General features: G+C 52.0%; 1 protein-coding gene and 1 long non-coding RNA gene across 10 annotated transcripts in view; one reads left to right on the top strand and one right to left on the bottom strand.

Moving 5' to 3' along the window:
• Positions 1-242: 242 nt before the first annotated feature.
• Positions 243-6,267, bottom strand: LOC144332055 (uncharacterized). The gene is made up of 2 exons (XR_013399772.1): positions 5,871-6,267; positions 243-3,403 (listed from the first exon to the last, which is right to left on the bottom strand). It is a non-coding gene; the product is annotated as an uncharacterized LOC144332055 (long non-coding RNA).
• SIRPA (signal regulatory protein alpha) overlaps positions 5,877-27,876 on the top strand; it is a 46,161-nt gene continuing 24,161 nt past the window's right edge. For 2 of the 9 annotated variants that reach the window (XM_015149397.3, XM_015149396.3), the window contains exons 1-3: positions 5,877-6,267; positions 7,239-7,326; positions 26,989-27,342. In XM_015149397.3, coding sequence (XP_015004883.3) covers positions 7,248-7,326; positions 26,989-27,342 — 433 coding nt within the window. In that variant the 5' untranslated portion in view covers positions 5,877-6,267; positions 7,239-7,247. Of the gene's footprint in view, positions 6,849-7,238; positions 7,327-26,988; positions 27,343-27,876 lie in introns of all 9 variants that reach the window. The other 7 variants (XM_028828279.2, XM_028828275.2, XM_028828278.2 and 4 more) reach the window with 4 other exon arrangements.

Here is a 27,876-nt window from a genome sequence, read left to right as displayed (position 1 = left end):
ACCCTAAGGAAGAGTCAGGGGCAAACTAGGCAGCTAGCTGAGGAAGAGGGTTCTAGGCACAGGGAACAGCCTGTGCAAAGGTCCTGAGGTAGGCACCTGCTGGGCATGTTCAAGGAATATTGAGATGAATTAACTGCAGTGGAGTGAGCAAGGGAGAGAGTGTGGGGAGACCAGGTCAGTGAAGCAGGGTATCACAGGGGGCCTTTTGAGCTGCATCGAGAACTTCAGGTTTTACTCCAAGAGAAGGAATGGAAGGCCACTGGGGGGCTTTTATTGAAGAAGCAACAAGGGGTGAAGTCCAGGAAGTAGGGAGCCAGTGAGGAAGTGGCTGCACTAATCCAGGTGAGAAATGAAGGTGCTGGGACCAGAGTGTGATGCAGTTGGGAAGGAGTGGTTGGATTCTGGGTTTATTTTGAAGGTAGAGCCAAGAGGATTGGCTGGCAGGGAAGAAAGAGAAAGAGATGAGTCAAGGAGGGCACCAAGGTATTTTGCCTGAGAAACTGCATGAACAGAACGAGATGGAGTAGGCAACAAACATCATTCTCAGCTGCCATGCATTGGTGCATATTTTCTCTGTCTCTCTCTATCTCTGTCTCTCGATCTCCTCTTTATGCATTAATCCTGCCCTTACATATTTTCAGATGAGAAAACTGAGGCTGAGACCCATTTGAGATCACACAGATAGTGAGGGGCAGAGTCTGGAATTGCATGCATATCTCTTAGCCACCGAGCTATGCTGTCCCATCAGAACTGGAGTTAGCGTCATCTGTTCATTCCTTATTTCATCCACCAGATCCTTGTTTGTCTAAGACCTTTCAGCAGGCCCGGTGCTGGGCACCAGAGAAGAACCTGGAAATCATCAAGCCCAGGTCTCTCAGTGATGGCTGAGGCAATCAGCTCTCTGCCCCTGCAACACCACCAGTACAGGGATGCCCACCCAGAGGTTTTGGGGAGGGCTCAGCTCAGCACAGCTGGGCTCGGCTCTGGGTGGAGCCAGGTCCCCAGAGCCTGAGAACAATGTTTAGGGTCTGACAGTGTGGTCCCACCCTTGATGGGCTCCTATGAGCTGCCTGCCTGCTGCGTTGCTCAACTGCTGACTTCCCCAGGAAAGCACTAATTACGGCAAAGCTCCCCTGGGCCCTGGCTTGGCAATCTGTCACAGCCCCTAGGCTTCAGAGCACTGGCTACAGTCTCTACAGCAAGCCAAGCACTGTCCTGCTCTCTGCCTTCATGCTAAGGGGAAGACAGAAACCAGAGGGATGGACAGACTAACCAACAGGGAAACTGGGGCTTGGCTTACAAAGGAGTCTCACCTTGGCTTGAATGGCAGTCTATTCAGCGGTTCTCAAAGTGTGATCCCTGAATCAGTAGCATCAGTATCACCTGGGACCGTGTTAGAAATGCAAATTTTCAGACCTTACCTAAGACCTACTGAATCAGACACTCCATGGCTGGGGCCCTGGAATCAGTGTTTTAACATTCCCTCCAGGGGCTGTTGGTATCAGCTCACATTGTAGAACCAAAGCTCTGATTCCTGTACAGCTGTGGTTGGAGGGAGGCCTGTGGAGAGGTGATTATGAAGTGGGATGGATTGAAGCACAGGCTCATAGAGACCCACCTTCAAATCCAGGTTGTGCCAATTCCTTGCCCTCAGATTGGATCGTGGGCAGAGCACTTCATTTATTTACTTATTATTTTTACTTTTTTAGATAGGGTCTCGCTCTGTTGCCCAGGCTGGAGTGCAGTGGAGCAATCATAGGTCACTACAGCCTAGAATTCCTGGGCTCAAGCAATCCTCCCACCTCTGCCTCCCAAAGTGCTGGGATTACAGGTGTAAGCCACCATGCCCAGCTCAGTTTTAAAATTTAATACATATTTATTGACAACCTACTGTTTACTGTTGAAGGGCCTGGGGCTGCAGCTCTGGGACAAAACAATGGCAGTGGCCAACACTTAACCTATATTAACTCATTTAACCCTCACAAGAACCCTTTCAGGTAAGGTCCTATCATTACCCCAAAGGAAGCACAGATCATCAAAATAACTTGCCCTACGGGGCTAGTCTGAGAGACCACTGGAGTGCAAGCCACTAGGATAAACTGACCTGGAGCTAGTTAGGGAGACAGAAAAAATGCAATGGAGACACACAATATTAGCAGGTCGTGATGCATGCTATGAAGATAAAATAAAGTAGGGAAGAGGGTAGGGCATATTGGGCAGGGGTGGGGGTGACTACTTTAACAGGGTGGTCTGGCAAGACCTCTCAAGGAGGTGGCGTGTGAGCAGAGCTGCCTCATTTGTAAAATGAGGGAATGATTAGCTCACCCTCCCAGGTGTGGTATGAATGTCACAGTCTGTAAAGCATAGTAGATGCCGAACAGATGGGAATTGTTTGGAAAACTGAGTTCAAATCCTGACTGGTTTGGCAACCCAGAGAAAGGGGCTGTTGTGAGCCTTGGAGATTATCCTTACTCTGCAAGGGCCAGAGGACACAGCAGGGGCTCAGTAAGGTCACTCCCATCTCCCATCCCCCCACCCCACTTGTTCCTCAGCCTGGTGAGCAGCAAGCAACTCTTGGGGCAGTTGGTTCCCTGGTCCAGGCTGCCCAGGAGTCCACGCTGTTTTTATTTTTATTGTTCTGGCTCCACAGCTGAGACCTCTAACTCCAAATGGCTCTTCTTGCCCAGAAAAATAGGTCGTTGGCAGCTCCAGCCTCCTGGCAGGCCTGCCTGCTGACGCCAGCCCAGGGTTACGGGAAGTGGGGAGCAGAGCGCGGGCAGGGCTGGAACCAGGTGAAGTTGGGCTGTGCAGGTGCCAGCGTGCCCCACAGGGTGGCCCTGGTGAAGTCGTGTTCTGTCTCTGGGCATGTTTCCTCACCTCTGGGAACCCCGTGGAGTTGCTGAGGCTTCAGATAACGTATTTCAAAAGGCCTAGAACACACAAGGATGTCATCCACCCCCCTGCAATGGCCAAACTCCAGATAGGCCCTGCCATGCTATCATGGCTGCTTTCACTTCTTTGTCACTATTGACCCCATCATATCAGAGTTTGTTATCCCCATTTCACAGATGAAAAGACTGAGGCTCAACATTTTGTTTTGCCCAAGTTGCATAAGTCAAATCGGCAAAATCTTGGCTTCCAAGCCCCTGATCCTCTCCTCCTCATGCCCATTTGTCTTCTTCCCTTGACAACAGGGAAGGAATGTGATCTGACTTCTGTGCAAGGATTCCTCAGGCTGCTGAGTCGAGGAATCGACAGAAGGCACAAGGTGGAAATAGGGCGCCCAGGTGAGAGCGGTGGAGGCTCAGACGAGGGCGGAAGCAGCGGAGGTGCTGAGAAGTGGTTTGGCTCTGGTTGTGATGAGAAGGCCCAGCAGGCAGGATTTGCTGACAGATTGTGCCCTCTAGGAGTAAGAGGAAGAGTCAAACAGAAAATGCAGGGATGCAACCACCCCTGGCTTCCCATCTCACCTCCTCGGTGAGACCTTCCTTGATCCCTTTTCAAAATTGCAATCTATCCCTCTCATCAGCGCTCTTGGGCCACTTCCCTGGCTAATTCCCCCACCCCGTAGCACCCATCCCATTTGACGAACTTATCAGTTCATTTCCTCCCACTAGAATGTCAGCTCCTTGAGGGCAGGGATTTTTATCTGTTTTCCAACTGTTGCATTCCCAGTGCCTGGCACCCAGCAGATGCTTGATAAACATTGTTGAGTGCATGAATGAATATGTGTGAAGGCAGTTAGATTTTAAAGTAGGGCAGCCCAGACCTCTTGCTGTGGCAGTGGCTGATTCACGTCAATTATCTGCCATAATCTCTCTGTGTGGCCTCAGACAAGTTGCCCCTCACCTCAGTTTACCCATGGCCCGTGGGTCTCAGTGGCTTCTCAGCCTTGAGATTGGCCAAGGATGATTTTTATGTGGACAGAGAACAAGGGTCAGGTCCCCCTCCTGAGGGAGAGGTGAGGGAAGCCCTGCTGAGCGCCTTTGCCAAAGGTGCTATATATAAATAGCAGGTGGTTCAATTATTATCTTTCCCTAATCCCCAGTTTCCTAATCCCTGGGCGGGTTTGTGAGTGTGTGTGTGTCTTGGGGAATTGAACAGCAGAGCCTTCTGGAAGTCCAGGGCAGGAGGCTGCCTCTTCTCTGACTTCATCAGCAGCCTCGATCTCCACTCCCACCCCAGATAGAGTCTGGTGACAAATTTTCCCAGGAGCCTCCCTGGTCACCTTCACGGTCTAGACCAGATGTGGCCTGAAGAGATGGAGACCTTCCCTGCCCCCACATCAGATACCAGGATAATCCCAGAACAATATCCTTTCTCATTGGTGCCCAATTCCACGCTCCTCTCTCCAGTCCACCCTACGTTTGGAGAGTGGCCTTTTGGACACACAAATCAGACATGGCCCTCCCATGTTGAAAACCCTCTAGGGGTCTCCCAACTGCAGAATAAATGCAGGCTCTTTACCCAGGTCTTGGAGACCATCCCACCCTCCCCACTCCTGCATGCTGTGCTCTCTCTCCTCCAGCCTAGCCGCCAGGGGCCTTCCCCTCCTTGTGCTGGGCCCTCTTCCTGGAACATCTTTCTCCCCAAATCTTCCCCTTGTTGATCCTACTTGTGATTCAGCAACCCATGTCTCAGGGAGGTCCTACTGGCCCCCTTATCAAAATACGCTCACCCCTCTCCTTCTCTAAGTTCAGTCTTCCGTTCTTCATTAATTATTTCTACTTGTCCACTTATCTGTCTCCCCTACTAGAATATAAATTCCTCATGGACAGGGACCTCGTGCTCTCCCACACCCAAAGAAATGAAAATTCCCTTGCACTTCAAATGCTGCCCAAAACCCTGTGGGTTCTCAAGGACTGCTGTCAAACACTTCACTTATTTATCAAATGCTTATGCTGCACTTGGTATATGCTAGGCTCTTTTTAACACGTCTTACAAATATTAACTCATCTAATCCTCACAATTGAGACTCACGCTGGCCTCACTTCAGATGAAGAAGCTGAGGCACAGAAGAGGTAAGGTACTTTCCAGTCTACCCAGCTCATAACAGTAACCAGGGGATTTGAACCCAGGGAGTTCAGCCCATGTTCTCAAGTGTGGCACCCTCCCTGCCCCCCTGCACAACAGCAGGACCAGGCATTTAACCAGGAGGCTTGGGGCAGGAGGGGAGGTGGTGGTGCTACTTTGCATAGGTCTTTAACCTGGGAATCAGGAATTCAAATCTTGTTGCTACCCCAAGCTTTGCTGTGTGGCCTTAAGCAAACCTATTCCCTCTCTGGGCCTCAACGTTCTGTCCATTTACAGGGCTGGGCCCTCTCTCACCTTGTGTTATTCCTACCCTCTTAACTGCCACTGCGTGAAGCAAAATTCTCTCCCATTAGCAGCGGGTCTTGAACTCGTGTTCCTCCCACAATGCGGAGCCTACTTCTGCCAGGTGACCAGGACACTGACACTCCCCATCACTGACCTGGCTGCTACAGGAACGGCGTTCCCTCCAGGAAAACCGAGATTCTGTCCTCTCCAACTCCAAGCCTCTGGCTCCGGCTCCCACCCCTCATCTTCTTCCGGGCCTGTCCTTCTCCTGGAACCCATGCCTTCAGGGCCCCGCTCTCCCACACACGCCCCCTCCTGGGCCTCCCCACCCCCTCAATCTGCCCTCCACCACCGAGACACCTGGCCAGGGGGCTCCCACCTCCCTGGGAAGGCCCCGGCCCTTCCCCTCTGGTTCCCCGCCACAGCCCCCTTCTCGCTCCCTCTCCTCCCCGCTCCTCTTTTCCAGGCGGCACCGAAGTCCTTCCTACACACACGCTATTTTTGTACCATCACTCTCTTCTTCCTCTCCCCTTCCCCCTGCGTTCACTTACTTCCTTCTTTTCCTTCACCTCGGCCCGGCTCTGAAAGGATCGGGCCCCTCCGGCCCGCACCCATCCCCAAGAGGGGCCTTCAGCTTTGGGGCTCAGAGGCACGACCTCTTGGGGAGGGTTAAAGGCAGACACCCCCCGACCCCCGCGCCTCCACTCCCCGACTCCTTCGCCGCCTCCAGCCTCTCGCCAGTGGGAAGCGGGGAGTAGACGCGCGGCCAGAATCCGGAGGCGAGGGGAGGTCGGCCGCAACTTCCCCAGTCCACCTTAAGAGGACGATGTAGCCAGCTCGCGGCGCTGACCTTAGAAAAACAAGTTTGCGCAAAGTGGAGCGGGGACCCGGCCTCTGGGTAGCCCCGGCGGCGCTTCTAGTGCCTTCCAGCCCTAGCGGGCGGCGCAGGTCCGAGCCTGGCAGGGACGGGGAGGGGCAGAGCGGGACGGGTCGGGGCTGGGGACGAACCGCGCGGGCTTCTGAACTGGTACATCGTCGGAGCCGGAGGCTCGTCTAGTCCCGAGCCCGAGCGGGCTGCGGCGGCTCGCGGGGCCGCCTTCACGGGCAGCAGCCGGGGGCCCGCGCGGGGGTGCCGGGGCTCGGGCGCCGGCGCGGGGGGCGACGCTGCCCTCCCCGGCCGGGCGCGCTGCTCGCAGCCCTCGCTCCCTCCCCCGGGGCGCGCTGCTGGCTGGCGCGCAGGCGGGCGCTCGCTCGCCGAGAAGGTGCCGGCGGGGCCGGAGCCCCGAAGCCTCCCCGGGCGGCGGGAAGACGGGAGGAGGGGGGAAGGGAAGGAGGGAGGGGGCCGGGCTGCCGGGAGGGCGGGGGCAGCGGCCGGGACTGCGGGCCGGGAGCGAGCTCAGCCGCCCGCGCCGTGTGGAGCCCGGGCGGGGCAGGTGGGCAGCGGCGGGGGCGGCTCCGCGCGGCCGGGCTCGGCCGTGCTGCCCCTCGCCCCTGCTCGCGCGGTCCTCTCTCCCGCGCTGTCTGTCTCGGTCTGCGCGCCGCCTCGCTCACTCCTCGCTCGCTCGCTCTCCCCCTCTTTCTCCCCCTCTCGCCTCTCTGTGTCTCTGGCTCTCTGCCTGGCTCCCTTGGGTCTGTTTCTCTCTCCTGCCGCCTCTCTCTGGCCGCCCCTGGCTTTATTTCTCGCGCGCTTGGGGTCTCTCCCCGTCTCCGTCTCTCGATTTCTCCTGGGGGGCGGGGAGGGGGGTCTCCAAAAACCGCGGCGGCGACGGCGGCTCCTGAGCCGCTCCAGGCGCCCGTTCCGGAGTCGGGGGGAGGCCCAGCCGGGAGGGGGGAAGGGGGGGAGTCTTAGTCATTTCCCCGCTCCAGCCTGCTCCCGCCCGAGCGCGCACTCACGGCCGCTCTCCCTCCTCGCTCCGCAGCCGCGGCCCATGGAGCCCGCCGGCCCGGCCCCCGGCCGCCTCGGGCCGCTGCTCTGCCTGCTGCTCACCGCGTCCTGCGCCTGGTCAGGTAAGCACCCCCCGCTCCCCACCGCTGCCCTCCCCAAACTGCGGGCTCAGGCCTCTCAGACTAGCACTGGGACCCATTCGGCTAATGCTGAGCAGTAATAGGGAGAGAGACGCCTGTAACCAGCGTTATAGATGCGGAAACTGAGGCCCAGAGAGGGCCAGCGACATGTCCAAGGTCACACAGCCAAGGGTAGAATCCAAGTCTCTTCTCTGAGAGTTTGTCTCTGTGGACTCTGACTGTGTGCACTGTGCTGGGCACTGAGACAAAAGAGCTGAGTTGCTTCACTCAGCCCCTGCCCAGTCCAATGGGGAAGGCTGACTGACAGTGGCTTTCAGAGTAGGGCGGTCCTCCTTCCCCAGAATCTCTCCCCATGGACATACGGCTTTCCACGTTTGACTTCAGGGTGTGAGGGGAGGAGGTGAGGGCAGAGGTTCCCCCAATGCTGCCTGGAATGGAACAGAGACAAGCTGTTGCAATTAGGGAAGAGTGAGCCCTCCCTCTGGTGCGCCAAGTAAACCAGTGTTAGTGTGTGCCTGGGAGAGAGGGAACCGGGAGGCCACGGTAACCCCACAGCGAGCTGCTGCAAGCAACAGATCCTTATGTAAAAACACGGTGAATTGTCCCTGTGGTTGCCAAAGCCTCTCCCTGGTGGTCTTGCTCCTCGAGGCGCTCCCAGCTCCCACTTCCTCCTGCCTTCCCCGAGCTTCCAGGCAGCTCCCTGCAGTTCAGGTGCTCCGCGGGGATGTTACCTGTGGCTCTGAGCATGTCTTTCTGTTGGCCTACATCAAACACCTGGCTGTCGCCGGCAGGCGGGCTCTGAAGGCTACTGTGTATGTTCACCAAAGGGTGAGGTCACCATTCAGGAGTCCTTCTTCTTAAATGGGTTTTGCAAAACCATGGGTCTCCTGGGAGGGCACTGGCTTGGGGGCGGGGGGAGCAGAGAAATGGCGTTAAGGGAGTTGGGAGGGAGAGAATGGGGATCCTGTTTTTTGTTCTCTTGAAGCTGTGTTGTAGGCAGAGGGGTCTCTCTGTACCTCCCACCCTTGAGGAGGGAAGTAAAGATGAGCTCAGTGTCCAACACCCCCTTTTGCATTTGCCTAGAGATGGTAACCATCTGATAGCAGGGAGAAAGGGAGAACTAGCAAAGAGTGGGTGGAAGAAGAAGTGGGGGGTGGACAGCTGCTTCTCCCTGCCCTGCAGTTTCCCCTGAAACCCAGGAATTCACATAGGTATCACCCCACCCCACTCCCCCCCAACCCCACCCCCAGTTGTTTTCAGTTATAGTTGGGTCCTTGCTGGGTGGAAGGGAGCACTGATACAGTTCACGTCTCTCCAGTGAGTGGCATCTCCTATCTGCTCCTTCCTGCCTGAGCCGGCCATTTGTACCCTGCAAAAGTCTGAGTTCCTGCCCTGCCATCCTTCCTGGCCTGGAAATGCACAAGTGTCAATCACAAGTGCTTAATTTTCCTGAAGAAGGGAATTGGGCCCCAGTTAATTTCTAAATGTCTATTCCAGACCCTTCTCCGACCAGGAGCCTGTGGTTCAGTCCCTGGCAAATGAGCAGTGACGCTGATTAGCAAGTGTTCAGATGGGCAGCCTGCCTTTCCTGGGGCACTGGCTGGGAACACCAACACCTTTCTTGTGAGCACATCTCCCCCTTTTGCCTATAAAAACAATCTATAAAATGGTAAAGATTGGGCCATAAAACTTCCGTTCCAATCCATTCAGCATCAATAGCCTGAAAAAGTGGGAGCAGCAGAGGGGCCAAGATTAGCTCTGAAATAAATAAATCTTAGGAGGTAAGAATGAATTTCTTGGTCGAGGGTGGTGGGGAAGGGATGGGGTGCGACCGTCATAGCTCAAGCCTCCCAGCATCCTTCAGTCTCTGTTCTTCGGGGTCCTGGTCACACCATGGGCCTGGGTAGGGAAGTCACCTGGTTTGGCTGAAGGATGGGGCCTCAGGCCCCTCCTCCTGTTGCTCCAGACATGGAATTTACAACAAAGAAGTAGACAGGATATGAGGGTAGGAAGGTACAAGGAGGCAGTTGTCCAATTTTCTAAGAAAATGGATTTGTTCGAGTGAGAAACTGAAATGTCAGGTTTAGGAAGGCAGCTTTGGATTGAATGACTACTAGTGTCTCAGGCAGAACTGTCAGCCTGGGAGGTGTCACATGATTGCTGTGTCTTCACATGATCACTGTTTTGGGGGGGGGTGGGGCCAATCATGTGAATTATCTTGGTTGGGGGAGGCAAGGGAAGAAGTTTCTAAAGATTGCTTTTAGCACAAACGCTGCCAAAGGGAAATTCTAAAAAGATCCCAGTGAAGTCACCAACCTATGTTTTTGGACCCAATGTGAGGCCTGTTTCCTAAAACAACTGCACTGAGGGAGATTCTGAGGCTGGGAGAAGGGCAAGGGACTGGGGCCTGGGGACACCTGGCACCTGATTTTGTGTCAGCAGGGCCTGACGCTGAACCCACAGGATGCCTGCTTGGCCCTAGCGAGGCCCTGAGACCTCTAAGTCACTCCCCAGGCCGACCTCAGATAAACTCCCATTCATTTCTTCTCTCTGGCCTGGAGGAGGCCAAGCCAAGTTGCAGTTCAGGTTCTGGGGAGAAGCAGAGCCCCCCAGTGAACCTCTGACTCTTTGGTAGAGGGTGACACTCGGGGACTCCTCTGTACTTTCCTAAATGGTAAAGTTAATCTCACTTCCTCTTTCATAAGAAGAGACAACGGGGCGGGAGTGCTTTGGCTCGACACGCTCAGGCCGTTGGAAGCTCCTTTAAAGCTATAGTTTTCTCTGAGTACTTTCTGGCCTTTACCAACCCCTCGGGAACTCACCATAATTCATGTCTGTACTTGCAGTCATGCAGCACCTATGAAGTGCTGGTGTGAACCATGTGTTGAGAGAAGGGAGGAGAACCAACGTTCATTAAACAGTTAACGGCATTCCAAGCTAGATGCTGCACCTGCATCATCTCATCCACAAAACATGAATTGGCTCTTATCCCCATTTTGCAGATGTGGAAAATTGAGTCCCAAACTGGGGAAGTAACTTACAAGTGATAGAGAGGAGCCAGGATTTTGGATACTGGCCTTCCTGCTGGGTGGCTTCTAAGGAATAAGTTCAGTGACTTAATCAGGATGATTTAGTCCAAGCTGGAGAGGGAGTGAGAGAGGCCCCTCTCTGGGCTTGGGCGGAGGATTGTGGAAGAGTTCTTTCTCTGGGCAGAGGTTTCGATGAAGTCACAAGCATTTCTCTGAAAGCCTGCTGAGGGTGGAAATACTGACAGTCCCTTGGTCCTCACCAGTAACAACACATGAGGGGTGATGTGGCTCCCGTAAGCGCCCCCCATCTGGGCTGCTGAGCTCTGGAGCCCCCAGAGCTGGAATATTCCTCCTTGCATCTTCCTGGTGCCCTTTGCGACAGATGGAGAGGGGGTGTGCGAGAGGAAGGGAGTCTAAAAGTGTTGTACGGATCCCACACGCGCTCGCTTGCTGCTTCCAATGGCTCCGTGCGACAGGTTATTTTCTTATTTGTAGTCTTGGACTGACGGAAGGTTTCCCCCCTCTCTCTCTCTTTTTAAATGTGCTCAGATTTCTGGCCTGTCAACACAGCTCAGATCATGTCACTCCCCAGCTCAAAACTGTTGAGTGGGTCCAAGTTTTCTTAAAAAAAACCCACAAAGCTGCCGTGAGGCCTGGGCTTCCTCCCTGCCAGGCCTGATTTCCAGCCACATGTTTTCCAACAAGCTGACCTGTTGAGATGCTGCAGGATAACAAGGCTTCCTCCCTGCAGACCGGAGCTTTGCTGGCTACTCAGCCATGCGAGCACCCCGAAGACCCTGAGAAGCCCTGCATTGTAGAATCTCGAGCTGGGTCACATTTACTCCAGTGTTCCCTAAACATACGAACAAGAGGCATTTGATTTGTAGAACAGCCATTAGCATGCGGCCTCACTCCGTTTGGTAAATGCTTTTGTACGGATCCATGCCCTCAGCTGAACTCTCAGCTCTGGGCCTCGGCCCGTGCTGTTCCTGCCGTCAGAAATGCCCTTCCTGTACCTCCTTGTCTTCCTATGTCCGAATCCTACTCATCCTTAGAGGTTCAACTTAATGTGCCTCCTGCGGGGAGGTCAGAGGAGCCTCTCCTCGCAGACACAAAACCTAGTGTAGTGCTAAGACCCCTGGGTATTGATCTGAACCTTGCTACTGACTTGGACAGTTTGCAGAAATCTGTGTTTTATTTTGCTCATCTGTAAAAGAGGAATGGTATTAGCCACTCTATTGCAAAGATTAAGTTAATTAATGCATGTATAATGCTGGAAGCCATGCCTTGTATGTAGTAAGCACTCAGTACATATTAACCAGTGTTGTAATTAGCATGGCTTTATTCTGTTTTGATTCCTCATTTATAACATTGGGATGGATTTTCATAAAGCATCTAGCACAGTTGCTTACACATAGGGGGTACTTAAAAAACAGCAAAGGCTGTTCTGTGCACAAATGTCCTTCAGCTTGATATCTTCCTTGTAGCTTTTTCCTTTTTTTGGACGGAGTTTTGCTGTTGTTGCCCAGGCTGGGGTGCAATGGTGCAATCTCAGCTCAACCGCAACCTCTGCCTCCCGGGTTCAAGCGATTCTCCTGCCTCAGCCTCCCGAGTAGCTGGGATTACAGGGATGCACCACCACGCCTGGCTAATTTTGTATTTTTAGTAGAGATGAGGTTTCTTCATGTTGGTCAGGCTGGTCTCGAACTCCCGACCCCAGGTGATCTGCCTCCCAAAGTGCTGGGATTACAGGCGTGAGCCACCGCACTGCCCAGCTTTTATGCTGTTGGGGGATGGACAAGTTGAGTAGAAACCCAGGCTAGAGTGATTTAATTGCCTGTTACTAGGGACTGAGCGCTGTGGGCACAGCCTGCCTCTAGGTGTCTCTGTCTGGATCCACAGGTCTGCAGTTGTGGATTCCCGTACCTGCAAAGCCCTAGGGGGCCTGAGAGAGCCCTCTGTGCTTTCATCCAGTGCCTTACTGTGTGGCCAAAAGAACAGAGAGAAAAAAACTGGCTGGGCCCACGCAGGAGATCCATGGCAAGGCCTGGCTGGAATGCCAAGCCTCCTGTGGTCCAGGCCAAGGCTTTTAAAAACTGGGCTGTGCTGGAACTTTCCACTGTTTCAGCCAGAAATCTGACAGGATCCCGAATTCCGTGGGAAAACGCTACAGTAATACTTATAGGAACCATCTGGGTTCTCTGCTTCCTGGGCTCAGCACTTGGTGTGTGCGACCCTGGTGGTGCTCACAGCCACCTGGTGATATGCATCGGTATCTTCGGACCCATTCAATCGGCGAGGAAACTGAGGCTCTGAACCGTGAAGCAGCTTGCCCAAGGCCACACAGTAAGCACCGGATTTGGATAACCACCGACAGCCTCATCACAGAGCCTATGTGGTTAACTGTTGTGCCATTCCTTAGCCGTCACTGAGGCTTGCTTGACAGGTAGGGAAACTGAGGCCCAGGTGTGATGGCACCTTGCTCCCTTAGTGCTCCTCTCGTTTTGTTTTTGTTTTGTTTTTTTGGTTTGTTTTTTGTCTTTTGTTTTTTTTTTTTCTGAGATGGAGTCACTTCGTCGCCCAGGCTGGAGTGCAGTGGTGCAATCTAGGCTCACTACAGCCTCTGCCTCCTGGGTCCAAGCAATTCTCCTATCTCAGCCTCCCCAGGAGCTAGGACTACAGACACACACCACCACGCCCGGCTAATTTTTGTATTTTTAGTAGAGACTGGGTTTCACCATATTGGTCAGGCTGGTCTTGAACTCCTGACCTCAAGTGATCCACCCACCTCGGCCTCCCAAACTGCTGCGATTACAGGCATGAGCCACCGCACCCGGCCTCCTCTCGTATTTCTATCAGTGCACCTTCCTATGAGGTGGGGGCAGTGTGTGTCCCCAAGGTGTGTCCCTGTTACCGTACTAGAGAAGGAAGCATCTATTTTCACAGCTGAATCTGCTTTCCTGTTAACTTTGGGTGTTCCTGGGGTGGTTATTCTGATGAAGCCCTCCATGAGATAGATTTTCCCTGCCAGGTGTCTTGCCAGGCCCTCGGTCCAGAGAGATGCAAAACAGCTGAGGTGGAAGTCGGAAACGCTGCAGAATTGGTTCTTTGTGTCTGTAAGATTTCCTGGCACATTCATTCGGGGGCGCAGGGTGTTAGATGGCTGCAGATTAGCGCCAAGAGCCCAAGGAGATCAGGTGCTCGGATCAGGAGGGAGATTGGAAGCTGGGAGTGAGCGATGGGCCTCCTAGCCAGGAGGGACGGCTGGAGCAGGTGGGCGGTGATACCAGCGCCGTTTCTACAGTTCCATTCTTCAGGCCGACCATCGGTGTTCTCCAGAAATGGAAGCCCGTGGTGGAAGGAAATACTCGGTACACGATGTGCTCGGCACAGGCTGAGCCTTGAACATGTGTTAGCTCTTCCTTATCTTTTTATTTTGGAAAATTTCAAACATATGCAAAATGAGAAGGAATGATGTAATGAGCCTCAGCTTTGACACTGATCAACTCTCTACCGTGCTTGTCCCCTGCCCCTATTTTTGCTGGGGAGAGGAGAATCGGGGAGTATCATAAAGCGAGTGCTAGACATGGGGTGTCATTTCACCCACCCATACTCTCTCCACATCCCTTCCTGTGAGCTGTTGTCTGACCCTCACCACGAGCCAAACAGTATGGTCCTTCATCCCCACTTTACAGATAAGGAAACTGAGGCTTCCCAAGGCCAAGTGGGGCTCATCCTTAGGCCACACAGCCAGTGAGAGGTAAAGCCAGGCTCCACTCCTCACTTTACCCTTAACCACTTTGCAGTCATTATTAGGGTCATTTTAATTGTAAATATTCATTCAACAAATATTTTTGAGCATCTACTATGTGCCAGGGGGGCTCTAGGTGCTTGGAGGATACAAATGTGAACAAGACAGACAAAAACACCTGCTCTCGTGCAGCGGACATTCTAGTGAGGAAGAAAAAAACACACCCAGGTAAACAAATGATGCCAGGTAGCTGGGGAGAAAAGCAGGAGGAGGGAAGAGAGAAGGTTAGGACAGAGAGAGGGCTGCTCTAAAGAGCACAGGCCTCAAGAAAATGGAGAAGTAAGGCCAGGCACGGTGGCTCACACCTATAATCCCAGCACTTTGGGAGGCTGAGCTGGGCAGATCACCTGAGGTCAGGAGTTTGAGACCAGCCAGGCCAACATGGCGAAACCCTATCTCCACTAAAAATACAAAAATTAGCCGGGCATGGTGGCGTGTGCCTGTAATCCCAGCTACTCTGGAGGCTATGACAGGTGAATTGCTTGACCCCAGGAGGCAGAGGTTGCAGTGAGCCGAGATTGCACTCCAGCCTGGGTGACAGAGCAAGACTCTGTCTAAAAAAGAAAAGAAAAGAAAAGAAAAGAAAATGGAGGAGTAGCCAGTAGCCACGGGGATAGCAGGAAAAGAGCCCTCCATGTGGGAGGAATGGCAGGTGCAAAGGCCCTGAGGCAGGAAGGAGCTTGTATGTTCCAGGAGTTGCAAAGAGGCCAGTGGGGCTGGAGTGAAAGGAGAAGAGGTGGGGGAATGAGCAGGGGTCAGGGCCAGACCAGCAGGATGTGGCTCATTGAGCACCTGACATGGAGCATGTCTGGCTTGTGACAGGATCATTATGCATTCTCTCATTTAATTCTCACCACAGTTCTGTAAGATAGGAAATACCATTAACCTATTGGACAGATGAAGAAACTAAGACTCAGAGAGGTAAAGTGACTTGCCCAAGGTCACACAGCTTTTATGTGCAGAGCTAGGATTTAGGCCCCTGAATGCTGCAGCATCCCCATTGGCTGCTTTCGACGGCCACCCTTACACCCTTCAGGCTCTTCACCCATAGCAGCTGGAGTGAATCAAGTCATCTTTGGTTCTGCTGAAACCTTTTTCGGTGGTTCCCACCACCCTTAGTAGAAAATCAAAGTCCTTACTGCATGGCATTTCTGGACCATGTCTGTCTCTTCATCCTTACCTCTTACCACTCTCCTTCCTCCCTGGGCTTCAGCCTTGGCAGCCTCCTTTCTGACCCTTCACCAGGTTCTTTCCCACCCCAGGACCTTTGCACCGGCTGTCTCTTCTACAGGAACATCTTCCCTGGTCTTCGCTTCCTTTGGGTCTCAGGTGCCACCTCCCTTCCTCGGATGCTTTCCCAACCATCCCATTCCAAAAGAGGTTCTCGCTTGTGATTTTCTATCACTGGGCCAAATCTGCCTGTTGCCTAGCGCTCCTAGCCATTTCTATATTAATTCATTACATTATTTCAGCCCTGTCTCCCCCACTAGGATATAAGTTGCATGAGAGATGGGCTGTGTCTCTTACTCACCGTTGGGCCTCCCAGGACCTCAGTACCAGGCCTGACACAGAGTAGGTGGGTTAAAAGATACTGATTGAATGAAAGAACAAGGTGGGTACTAAAAGCCCCCTTTTAAAGAGCAGGCTTGGAGTTATGAGGTTGTACAAGCAAAGCTTATTCCCTAACTACCACACAGTCCCACCTCTGCGGCCAGGGCCAGGATCATACCACAATTCCCTGCCCATCAAGCTGTCATAAAGAACCCTAAGATATCAGGAAGCACAAAGATATCAATGCCAGGAGGGATAGGAGGAGGCAGGCAAGAAACCCCAGAATTCGTACTTAAAATTCTGGATATACAAACTGCTTGCCCCCCTTTAGATACCATGATGAATGATCAGGTGCTGCAAACCATGAAACGTGACGTAATTAGTGCTGCACTCTAGGCTGGGGGTTGGCTTGGAGGCCCCACCTTGAGGTTAGCTTCCCCTAGAGGGTCACTGCATGAGGCAATCTGGTGCGGGGTAGGGGTTAGGACAGAGGGAGGTGGAATCAGACTGCTTGGCAGCCCTGTGACCTTGGCCAAATGGTTGTACCTCCCAAAGCTTCACATCTGGTCCTCTGTGAAATGGAGGTGGTAACAGCCCTGTCTTACTGGGTTCCTGCAGAGGTTCCATGAGGCCTGTCTTGCTCTGGGCAGCGTTGGCGCTTATTAGCTATTGTTACTGCTGTTATGTGATTGTCATCATTTTATGGTTTGGGAATTTTGAAAGCTGGTGGAGTCCCCGCTCCATCTTTTGCCAGCAGGGAGACCTGAAACCCACTCTTCTGCCCCCCTCAGCCTCAGTTTCTCCTTCTGTGACCAGGGGGCTCGGCTCGGCTCCTCTCTTGCAGGTCCCTTCCAGCCCTGATGCTCTAGCCTGCATGTCCTCCTGGCCCTTTGTCCTGGTGACTCCACAGACTCCTCTGGCAGGAGAGGCCATGGAGGGGCTTCTGCTTTGGGGCACATTCCTGAATTGGAGTCCAGCATGTGCCGCTTACTGGCTGTGTACTCTGGGGCAGGTGTCTTCCCAGCTCTGAACCTCCGTTTCCCCATCTGCAAAATGGAACTGCTAACGTTATTTCCTCCCAAATGGGTGACTATTGAGGGTTAAGGAATTAAGAGCCGTGGAAAGTGCTTTTGCAAGCTGCAAAATGCTCTATAAAAGGAATCAGTGAATAGTGTCAGCTTGGGGAAGAATCCCGTCAGTCCGGAGACTGACTGCTGCCGGCAGTGTGCTGAAACCCTGGCAAATGTCATTTAATAAATGCGTGTCGCTTTTAAGGGGGCCTTTATCTCGGCTGGGAAAATGTGTGCGCATCCTTGGCAACCTGAGAATCCAGAAGCCCGAACTGGAGGGAACCTGTCGCAGGGAGAAGCGATTGCATGGGGTGGCTCCAGGCTCCAGTGTTGGAATCCCACCTCTGCCACTTACCTGCCTCTCCAGGCTCTGCTTCCTCATCTGTAGGAGGGGATAGTGACAATAGCACCTGCCACTCTGGGCTGGAATGTCCTGAGGGCTAAATGAAGGCTTCTGGTTATCTGGCCTAGCCTATGCATTGCCCCCATGAAAGTATAGCCGTGCAGCAGCAGGGCCTGTCTCAGGGCAATGGTTGGGGCCTGGAGGTTGGGAGAACCTCCCAAGCTCTCAGCCTCTCCAGACCTTGGTTTCTTCCTCTGCAAAACAGGGAGAAGGAAAGAAGGTCCTTAGGTTGTCAAGGCACCAAGCCTAGTAGATGTCAATGTCCTCTACCTGCTCTTCCAGCCTCTGCTGGTCCCCCAGAAGCCTGTTAAGTCTAAAGGATATTTACACAGATTTGCAGTTCTTTTCCTGCCACTTTGCAAACACGGTCACACTGCAAGCATCGCTTCATCACCTCCAGGTTCCTTCTGAACCCGGCAAATGCTCCATAGGGCTCCCAGCACTGCCTGTCCCCCCTGACTCCTTGCCAGCAGTGTGCTCAGCCTGCTCACCTCATGCATGCGTTGAGGCAGAGCTGCCTCTCCCTCGGAGAGGATCCTGAGCCTCTCAGGCTTAAGGACGTGGTCATCTGTCGCCCCCATCATCTTTAGACACCCATCTGCATGGTGACAGCTGCTCTACATTGAGTACTTACTCTGTGCCAGGCACGCTAGCCCGTTTCATTCTCAGAACAACCTTAGTATCATCATCATCATCATCATCATCATCATCGTCATCATCATCATGAGACCCATTCTGCAGATAAAGAGCCAGAGGTCCAGAGGGGGTGAGACATTTCCCGGAGTCTCATGGGTAGCAGAGTTGGAATCCAAATCAAAACATACTTTCAACCAGTGCCAGGCACTGCTCCAACCCTAGGGAAGAAAACTCAGTTCCTGCTCTCAAAGGACTTATAAGAGTCTATGATAGGGAGATGAGCACTTTTAAAAAAATTAACAAGGAAACGCGTAGTTTTTTGAGTGGGGATGATATACAGAACAATTAAGCAGAGCCAGGGACATTGAAGTGGATAATATTTTAGACAGAATGGCCAAGGAAGGCCTCTCAGATAGGCCTGAGGGAGGGGAGGGAGCCAGACACGTAGATATCTAGGGATGAGAGTGCCAGGCAGAGGCAATGGTGAGTGCAAAGGCCATGTGGTGAGTGGAGAATCCGGCACAATTGGGAAGAAAAAGGCTGTAGGCCCCTGGGTCCGCTGTAAAAATTCTGGATTTCACACTTGAGTGCAGTGGGGACTGCGGGAGGGTTTTGCACAAAGGAGGAATGTCACTTGACTTAGGTTTTAGAGGCTCCTCTGGCTGCTGGGGGAACGTGGCTGGTAGAGAGGTGAGGCAGAGGCAGGGAGGTCAGCGTGGAGGTTCAGTCAGGGTGGTAAGAAGAGGTCAGGGTCTGGCCATGTATTAGAAGTTGAGCCAGCAGGATCTACTAACAGATGGGTTGTGGGACGCAGATGAAAGGGAGTCAAGGAAATGCCTCATTTTCAGTCCAGCACTTCTAACCACAGAGCATCTGACCTGGGGAGGGAGGGAGCTGCATTTCCTGTTTACAGGTGAGGAAACAGAGGCTTAGAGAAAAGCGACTTTGCCAATCACCCTGCTAGAGACAAGACATAAAGGTCATCCGGTCCCAGAGCCCGAGCTCCGGACGGTCTTACCACCTTAGTTTATCTACTGCATGGAAGGGGCCACCAGAGTCTGCCCCTTCCTTGCAGGGATATGGCACAGCACTGAGTTCTCAGAGCTACCCGGGGCAAGGGTGAAGGAGTGGGGACCCTGAGCCCCTGGGCCAGCCCTCAGCTCATTTACCAGGCCACATGCATCCCCATTTTTGGTGGCTTCAATGCAGGTAGCAGTTTCTACCGCAGCACCTGCTTTGTCCCTGCCCAACGGGTGTATCCAGTGGTGCCGGCAGAATGCTCCCAGTGCTGGCCTGTTCTTCAGATGGGCAACCGAAACCATCCTTCAGGGCGCTAGGTCAGCCCAGTCCCAGGTCCTCCCTATCTCAGCTTCCTTATAGCCAGTGAGCATGTTCCATGGACTCTACCCTGAGTCCTGTCACCTCTGCATCTTTGCTCATGTGGTTACCTCCTCTTGGAATGCCTTCCTTCACCCCAGCCTCTCTCAGCCTTTAAGACCTAGCTCAGGGGCCACCAGCTCCAGGAAGTCTTCCTGGGTTTCACTCTTCCAGAACCCCATCCCCAGACCTCCTCTTGCAACACTGATCGCCATGTGCGTGGTCATTGCTCATGTCCAGGACGGCCCCACATGCTAAGATATTCTCAAGGGCAAGGGCCTGTCTTATTTAGCTCTGTTTTCTATGGTATCTAGGACAGGGTCTGGCAGCAGAGTGAAGTTTGAGAGGGCATCAATGAATCATTCTGACTCCAGAGGAAATCGCTGTGTAGTCATGGCTGTTGGATCCCCAAGGTCTCTTCTTGGGAACTGCGGCATCCATGCAGCCATCCACTGGTGCAGCCCCGACCATGAATGCAGCCCCAGCTACCTTTCACCTCCCTGCATGGGGTCATGGGCTCCAGCAGATGGTTCTGGGCTGGCCTGTTCACTGCTGTGCCCTGTGGCCAGCACATAGTAAGTAGGTGCTCTAGAAAGGTTAGCACCTCCTATCAAGGGCAGGACCCTAGACAGATACCACACAGGGTGTTGACCACCAGGAGCCCGTGGCAGACTTGAGGGAAGTGTGTCTTCTCACATCCTCCATCACCCTTGTGCTTGTGGAAACTTACACAGCAACTTCATCTATGCCAGGCACATTCCCAGCTGGACACATTCCCAAACACGGGCGCACGGACACCTGGGGTGCACACAAATAGTGGCATGTGCATACCTCCCTGCTTGTCAGTGCGCATACCCTCACAATCACATTTACGCATTCACCACTCTGTCACACACGTGCCACCCCCACACGCACACCCTCTACACACACATACACACCACACTCACGTGCATGCCGCTCCTGCATCACCCTCCCACACACGCACACCCTCCCACACATGCCCAGGCCACTGTGATTCAGACACTCTCCTGCACACAATTCACATGCCCACACCCATGATCCCTAGCCCCCCATTCAGACACACTCCTGTGCTGCACTCTGACATATTCCGGCACACAGGCACCGTCTCTTTCACACTCCTCCTTGTGCCCACCCATGTGTACATGTGTGTGCAGATGCTTATGCTCTGTACACTCATACGTCTATGTACACATGTGTTCTCATGTGCATACTCTTATGCACACTCAGCATACTCATATTCACATGTTCTATTGCAAGCCCTGTACTACATCCTGTGTACATCCGCTTTAATGCACACTTAATGTTCACATGTTCTCTGCATAGCCCTTTATTACATCCTGTATGCATCTGTTTTAATGCACATTTATGTTCACATGTGCTATTGCAAGGTCCTGTATTACATCCCCTGATGAGGAGCTGCTATAAGTGTGGGGCGGAAAATCGCAGCCTTCTGAGGATGCTGAATAACAATAATGGTGAGGGAAGAAAGGAGCCGGGTATCACTGCAGCCACTCTAGAATGTTGAGCGCTGTGCACTGCCAGAGCTCCAGCCATAGCCTCCCAGGCCCTGGCCATCCTTGAGTACAAACAAACAATCTACAAAGAATCCAAACAGGTGGCCTCCAGCCTGTCCCTGTGACTCCTGCTGTGGTGGCCCACTGCTTCCAGGGGATGGGCAAGCTCCCATGCAATGGCAGTGAGCACCTGGGCAAGGCTGGCTCTTGGGAAATGTGTTTGTTAGCTTCATTATCCCTGCCCCATGAGACAGGCTTCTGGAAGACTCACACCCCCGGGCAAGGCAGCCCTCCCCACCCCCACCTCAATCTTCAGTTCTAAGTTGATATTTTTTCTATTAGGAAAAGCATCTATGTGGGCCGGGTGCAGTGGCTCATGCCTGTAATCCCAGCACTTTGGGAGGCTGAGGCGGGCGATCGCCTGAGGTCAGGAGTTTGAGACCAGCCTGGCCAACATGGTGAAACCCCATCTCTACTAAAAATACAAAAATTAGCTGGGCGAGGTGGCAGGTGCCTGTAACCCCAGCTACTCGGGAGGCTGAGGCAGGAGAATCACTTGAACCCGGGAGGTGGAGGTTGCAGCGAGCTGAGATCGTGCCACTGCACTCCAGCCTGGGTGACAAGAGTGAGACTTGGTCTCAAAAAAAAAAAAAAGAAAAGAAAAGAAAAAGAAAAGTGACTATGCATAGTTTTTTTACTCTTTATGAAAATTATTTTCGTCTTTTAATCTGAAAAGTCACACACGAACATTGTTTTTTAAGAAATCAAATATATTTTCTAAGTCCCAGTGATCAGTTCTCAGCCCTCATCTTACTACATCTCTCAGTGGCATTCGATGCAGGTGGTCGCACCATCCTTGGCCAGTTCAAAGAAGAGAAAGGAGATGTGGCGGGAGAAGCAGGTCACAGCAAGGGGTCAGGAGATGGGATCTAAGATGCCAGCAGGAGCCTCTTGCCTAAGGGTGTTAGGTATATTCCGGATGTGATCATTTGAGTGATTTCTTTGAAATCCATCTTTGCCTCGAGGGTGGAAGCTCCATGAGGCCAGGGACACAGCCATTTCACAGCTCTTAGCTCAGGGCCTGGCACACGGAAGGATCCAGAATGCAGCACTGACTGCCCTTCCTGTGGACACTGAGTTGCTCTTACAACAAACATGGTGACCACCCACTGTGCTGACTTCTCCCCTTAGAAAACGTGTTCATGTGTTTTGTTTCATTACTTTAACTTTTTTCCAAAACCAATAAATGTTCACTGCAAAAAAAAAATACAATATATGATTTATTATAAAGTGATAAGAAAACATGCCAACCCCCATGCTACCTCAGTCCCATTTCCCAGATGTAACACACCACAATAGTGCCATGTTTAACCTATCGTCCTTGCAAACCTTTTTCTCTAGACATGCGATTGACCAATCAACAAATATTTATTGAGCATCTACACTGTGCCAACCACAGTAGCAGGAGCTGGGGAAACAGCAGGGAACAAAACAGACTAAATCCCTGGAGGAGAGGTTCATTCAAACAGTACACATATGGTAACATACATCATTACATGTACAGTTTTTTAAAAAACTAAATGAGATGCTATAAATATTCTTTTGTGTTCATCCAATTTAGAGAAGCTGAAAAATGCCCAAAGTAGGAGGGGAAAAAAGAGAAAAACCTCGTGAGGTTTAGATTCATGATCCAAAGAGAGTTACATTTTTATAGCTTTGTTTAATACCCTCCAGTTGTTTATATATAGTTTTATTTTACAAAGTCATGATCATACAGAGAGTATAGATTTTCGTCATCTTTTTTTTCTTACGAAAGAAGTGCAAACAGAAAACGTAAACAAGAGCAAAATTCCATGTAAATCTACCACTCAAAATAATCATGGCTACTCTTTAATATCATTTTTTTCCCCAAAACTGGGAGCTTGGGATCACACCGGATCTACCACTTGGTAACAGACTCTGATCTTGTAACACATTTCTGTTGTAATTCTGTACCATCATTTTCATGGCTATAGACTTGGCCTATAGCTGTGAAAGTGGATTCACTGTAATGGGATCAGCCAGTCTCCTTTCCTGGGATATTAGGATATTTTCAATTTTTTATTTTCATGCAAACACTTAAGTGAATGCAAAGCAAAAGGTCTGCACATATTCTTAGTTACCTAAAGGTATGATGTTAGATTGTTTTTCTTCACTTGTATTTTCACTACATCAAAATGTTGATTGCAGTTATCTTTGGTGGTGTGATGTGAGATTATTACTTTGTTTTCATACTTCTTTATTTTCTCTAAATGCCTTGCAATGAACAGGTTTTATTTGCATAAACACAATATTATTTAAAATGATGCCATGAAAATTTCTGTATAACCGCCGTTTTCATGGTAATGGCTTGTTACGGCTGCCTGTAATTCCACATAGGGGATAGGCCGTAATTCACTTAACCATCCCCTATCATTGACCGTCTGGGCTTTTTCCAACTCTTTAAGATCGTTATACAGGAAACCTACTCCATATCTGGGGTCACGTCCTCAGGGAGCAGCCCAGCAAAGGCTGGTGAACAGATTTCACACCTTTAGTTCATCCTGCCAAGCTGCTTTCCCGAAAGGATGTTCCAATTTCCACTCCCACCGGCAGTGCGTGGGAATGCCTGCCCAGCCGCCCTCCTCTCCCTGAGACGGTTCAGGCCCCTGGACAGTTGCGTCCTCTGCCAGGCGGGCAAGAGAGAGCAGGAAATAATTTGGCCAGCAAGTGACCCCAGACCCAGAACCAGGAGTGATTTTTAACAAGCCTGATTTCTCAGAACAGAACCTGCAGAGAAAAAGAAAGCAAGCAAGGAAAAAAAAAAAATAAAAAACCTCTCTACTGGAAAAAAACACACACATACACAGATTAAAATAATATTTGGCACTTACGTCGCACTTTTAAAATTCTTCAAACGCTTTATAAACACTAGCTAATTAATTAAGCCGCCTAAATCTGGCTGCAGTTGGTGGAGAGAGCTTGAGAGGAGCTAAAAAAAAAAAATGGGGGAGCCAACCCTACACAACTCCAGATTTTATTGTCGCCTGCCTGGGGTGTGATTACAGGCCTCCGGCTGCACCACAAGAATAGCCCTGCTCCAACATGCTGCACGCCTGACTCCGCAGCCTCTCCTGCGCCTCCTGCTCCCTCACCAACTGCTGACTCACAGCCCCGTGTGGTGTTATTGATAAGGATAATAATAACTGCAAGCCAGGCTCAGTCCCGGGCTCCAGGCCTGCACCCTCTCCTAGATATGCCAGTATCAACTCCATTTAACACAGGAAGAGAGAGGAGATTTGCCCAGGGTCATGGAGCCGACGAAATCCTTCCTTCATTCGTTACGGTATTCATTCTGCATATTTTTATCGATGACACTGTTTTAGGCAGGAGGTTGGAAACAGTCTCTTGTGGATCCTACATCCTACTATTGGGAATGTGACAATCCAGAGAAAATCAAATATATGAATAATACAGCTATGTGATGATAACGGGAATGAGAATTAAAACTTACCCAGCACCTATGCAGCAGTCTTACCACCGTGTTGGGGTCCTCATGACTGTGCTGGGGTGGATGCCAGAACCCCACTTTGTGGATGATGGAATGGGGGTCCAGGGAAGGTGGGTACAGAGGTGGCTAAGGCGGGAGCCATGCTGTTGCCCAGGCCTGCTGGCCCCAGCAGATGTGCTTCCTCAAGGCAGCCTTTCCAGTTGGTCCAGTCTCGAGGCTGAAATACAGACCTACTGGGAAAGTTTCTAGCTCAGTGCTGCTGGCAGCTGCTGGTGCTGCCTCTGATGTCCCCGCCTGGACGGGCCTCCCACACATCTGGCCACCAGCCTCACCCCTCTCAGGCTGTCTGATGCTGGCTAGGCCTCTGTCCACTGTGGGTTCTGTTTTTTTCTCCTGTGCCATGAAGATCTTGCCATGTTCAACTTCAAATGGAAATGAAATGAGAAGCTGGACTTCCTGACAATAAAAGCAGTTGAAGTCTTAAGTGATTGGTCAGGAAAATAAAGTCGAAATGGTCATATTTACACCCAGAGCAGGTGAAGTGGTCTTAGGTACTCTGAGACTCCACTCACCTGCCATGAGAACTGGACCCCAAGGGTGATCCCTTGCAGTCAAGACTGGGTGAGGCTGGGAATGGGAGAAAGAGGCAGGACAATGGGCAGATAGCCCTGGGCTTGCTGCAGTGAGGGCAGACAGGGGTCTGTAAGCCTCTTTCCCTGGCTGCCCTGCCCCTGCCAGTGGGGTGGTGCCAGGCCATGGGTTGCTGGGCAAATTCACAGGGTCTCTCTCCTGCCCAGCCAGAGCCAGAGGGGCTGCTCTGGACATCTGCCTCAGCCTTGTCTGATGTACAAGGCAAAGGTGGCCCAGGTCAGGGCAGGACAAGGTCAGTGGAGAGTCCAACTGGGGCCCCAAGTCACCTGTCACCTGCATACCAGGTAGCTGCCACTCCTCTGTCTACCTCATTCTCTCCTTCTCCCCCATTCTAGCTCTTAGGCATGTGTTTCTCTGAGGTCTTTATGATCATGATCTGTCTCTTTTTTTTGAGACAGAGTCTCACTCTGTCACCCAGACTGGAGTGCAGTGGCGCGGTCTCAGCTCACTGCCAGCTCCGCCTCCCGGGTTCATGCCATTCTTCTGCCTTAGCCTCCCGAGTAGCTGGGACTACAGGCGCCCGCCACCATGCCCGGCTAATTTATTTTGTGTTTTTAGTAGAGATGGGGTTTCACCGTGTTAGCCAGGATAGTCTCAATCTCTTGGCCTCGTGATCTGCCTACCTCAGCCTCCCAAAGTGCTGGGATTACAGGCGTGAGCCACCGCGCCCGGCCTTTCTTTTTTTTGTTTCTTATACCTCACCTTGTTCAGAATCAAGGCCCAGGCTGTGCCTTGCTCTGAACTGTTCTCACTCGGTCCCTAAGCATCTTCAACGCATCTCATGACAACCTCATCCTGCCTTCCTCTTCCTATCTGGGCTCTCTCCCCTGCACCCCAGTCTCTCCACCCAGGGTCCCTGTCTTGTGTGCCCCAGTGTCTCTGATTGGAGCTCAGGCTCCTGCAGCCGACCTGTACAATTCCTTCCCGCTACCCATTTGGGAGCCCTTGAGGCCTGGACTGGGTCCAGCTCCAGTGTGTCCCCATCACATTGAGGCCTGGGTCACAGGGCATCAGCAGGTATTGGTGAGAGTGAAGTTTGAGCTGCAGCCGCCGCCTCGTTTATTCAGTGTATGTTAACAACATCTTCCTCAGTGCCCGGCTCCCGGCTAAGTGACTTCTATGTGTGATCTTGTTTTCTTTTCAGAACAAAGCAGAGGCCTCGGGGGTGTTCTACCCATCCTGTAGATAAGAAAACTGAGACTCAAAAGCAATGGATAAACTAAGGTCCCACAAGAACAAAGGGCGAGCCAGGTTTTAAACCAGGTCTGATGACTCTAAAAACCAGATGCTGCGTTTGGACACTGTCCCCAGCCTTGGCTTGTTTTATCCTCCCAGAGATCCATCGAGGTGGGGTCATAGTAACTATTTTATAGACGAAGAAACCAATGCTGAGAGCAGTAAGGGCAAACTAAGGGCAGCTCTTGCATTTGTGTGGCACTTTGCTAGCCAGGCTCAGTCCTGGGCTCCAGGCGGGGACTCAAACACACTGGCATGAGTCTACATTGGATATTCTTAGTCACCTGAGTGGTGGCCCAAGGACACAGCTATAGGCCACTGATCCAGAACTCAAACCACATTCTCCTACTGTCCAAACCGCTGAGTACAGCCTCCCTTCTCGGGGCCTGCATCCTGGACCAGGTCGGAAACAGAATCTAACGCCTTGTAGAGCCCCCACACATGCCAGGCCCCCTTCGCTGAGACTTTGCCCAGCCTGTTGCCTCTCTCTGGAACACCAGGCTCCCTTCTGGCTCATTCAGATTAGAATTAGAGAGCCCAGCTCAGATGTGACTCTTCCAGAGAGGTTCCAAGCATTCAAACCCACTCTCTGCCATGTCACTTAGCTTTCTGTGCCTCAGTGTCCCCACTTAGAATATAGGCTCATGTTGCAGGTTTGTTGTGAGGGTTAAATGAGATAATACACGCAGTATACTGACCTCACAGCCTGCTCCTGGTGTGCACCCTGTCGATGAAAGTCATTGATAAACACTTGAGGCAACACAGAGGATCATGTAAGGATGGAAAAAAAAATGACGGCTTTGTGCTCCTTTCCAGGAGTGTTGGGTGAGGAGGAGTTGCAGGTGATTCAGCCTGAGAAGTCCGTGTCCGTCGCAGCTGGAGACTCGGCCACTCTGAACTGCACTGTGACCTCCCTGATCCCTGTGGGGCCCATCCAGTGGTTCAGAGGAGCTGGACCAGGCCGGGAATTGATCTACCATCAAAAGGAAGGCCACTTTCCCCGGGTAACATCTGTTTCAGAGTCTACAAAGAGAAACAACATGGACTTTTCCATCCACATCAGTAACATCACCCCAGCAGATGCCGGCACCTACTACTGTGTGAAGTTCCGGAAAGGGAGCCCCGACGTGGAGGTGAAGTCTGGAGCAGGCACTGAGCTGTCTGTGCGTGGTGAGTACAGTGCGGGCCTCCTTCGTCCCCTGGTGTGTGACAATAACTCAATAATAACACCCTCCATTCTTAGAGCAACAATCAGGTGTGGTGGTGGGTGCTCCTTTTCATGAATTAATGTCTCCCCCTTTTACAGATAAGGGAAGTTGAGGCCTGGAGATGTCATGCTATTTGCTCAAGGCTCCACGGCTGGTAAAGGGTGGGAACATCTGCATCCTTCATCTGCCTGGCTCTGTAGCCCTGGCCTCTTCAAATCGGGCCCAGCCCTTTGGTTCCACAGATGAGGGAACTGACAGAGTGACTTGCCCAGGCACAGGGCCAGAGCTCACCTGCTGCCTCCAGAGAGCACTTCCCCCTCAGTGTGGCCGAGTCTCCTCTATGCGACAGGCACTCCCTGAGAACCTACTGTGTGCCAGGCTCCACCAAGCTTGTGTTCTCATCCCTTCCAATAAGAATCCACCCAGGGCAGGGAGCAGCGGGGGTGTGCTTTCCTTTATTTCATCACCAAACATCAACTAAGAAGATTCCTAAAAG

Source organism: Macaca mulatta, chromosome 10 (assembly GCF_049350105.2).
Source record: "Macaca mulatta isolate MMU2019108-1 chromosome 10, T2T-MMU8v2.0, whole genome shotgun sequence".
Classification (NCBI taxonomy): domain Eukaryota; kingdom Metazoa; phylum Chordata; class Mammalia; order Primates; family Cercopithecidae; genus Macaca; species Macaca mulatta.
Note: the sequence above shows the minus strand (reverse complement) of the source record. Positions and strands in the feature narration are given on the sequence as shown.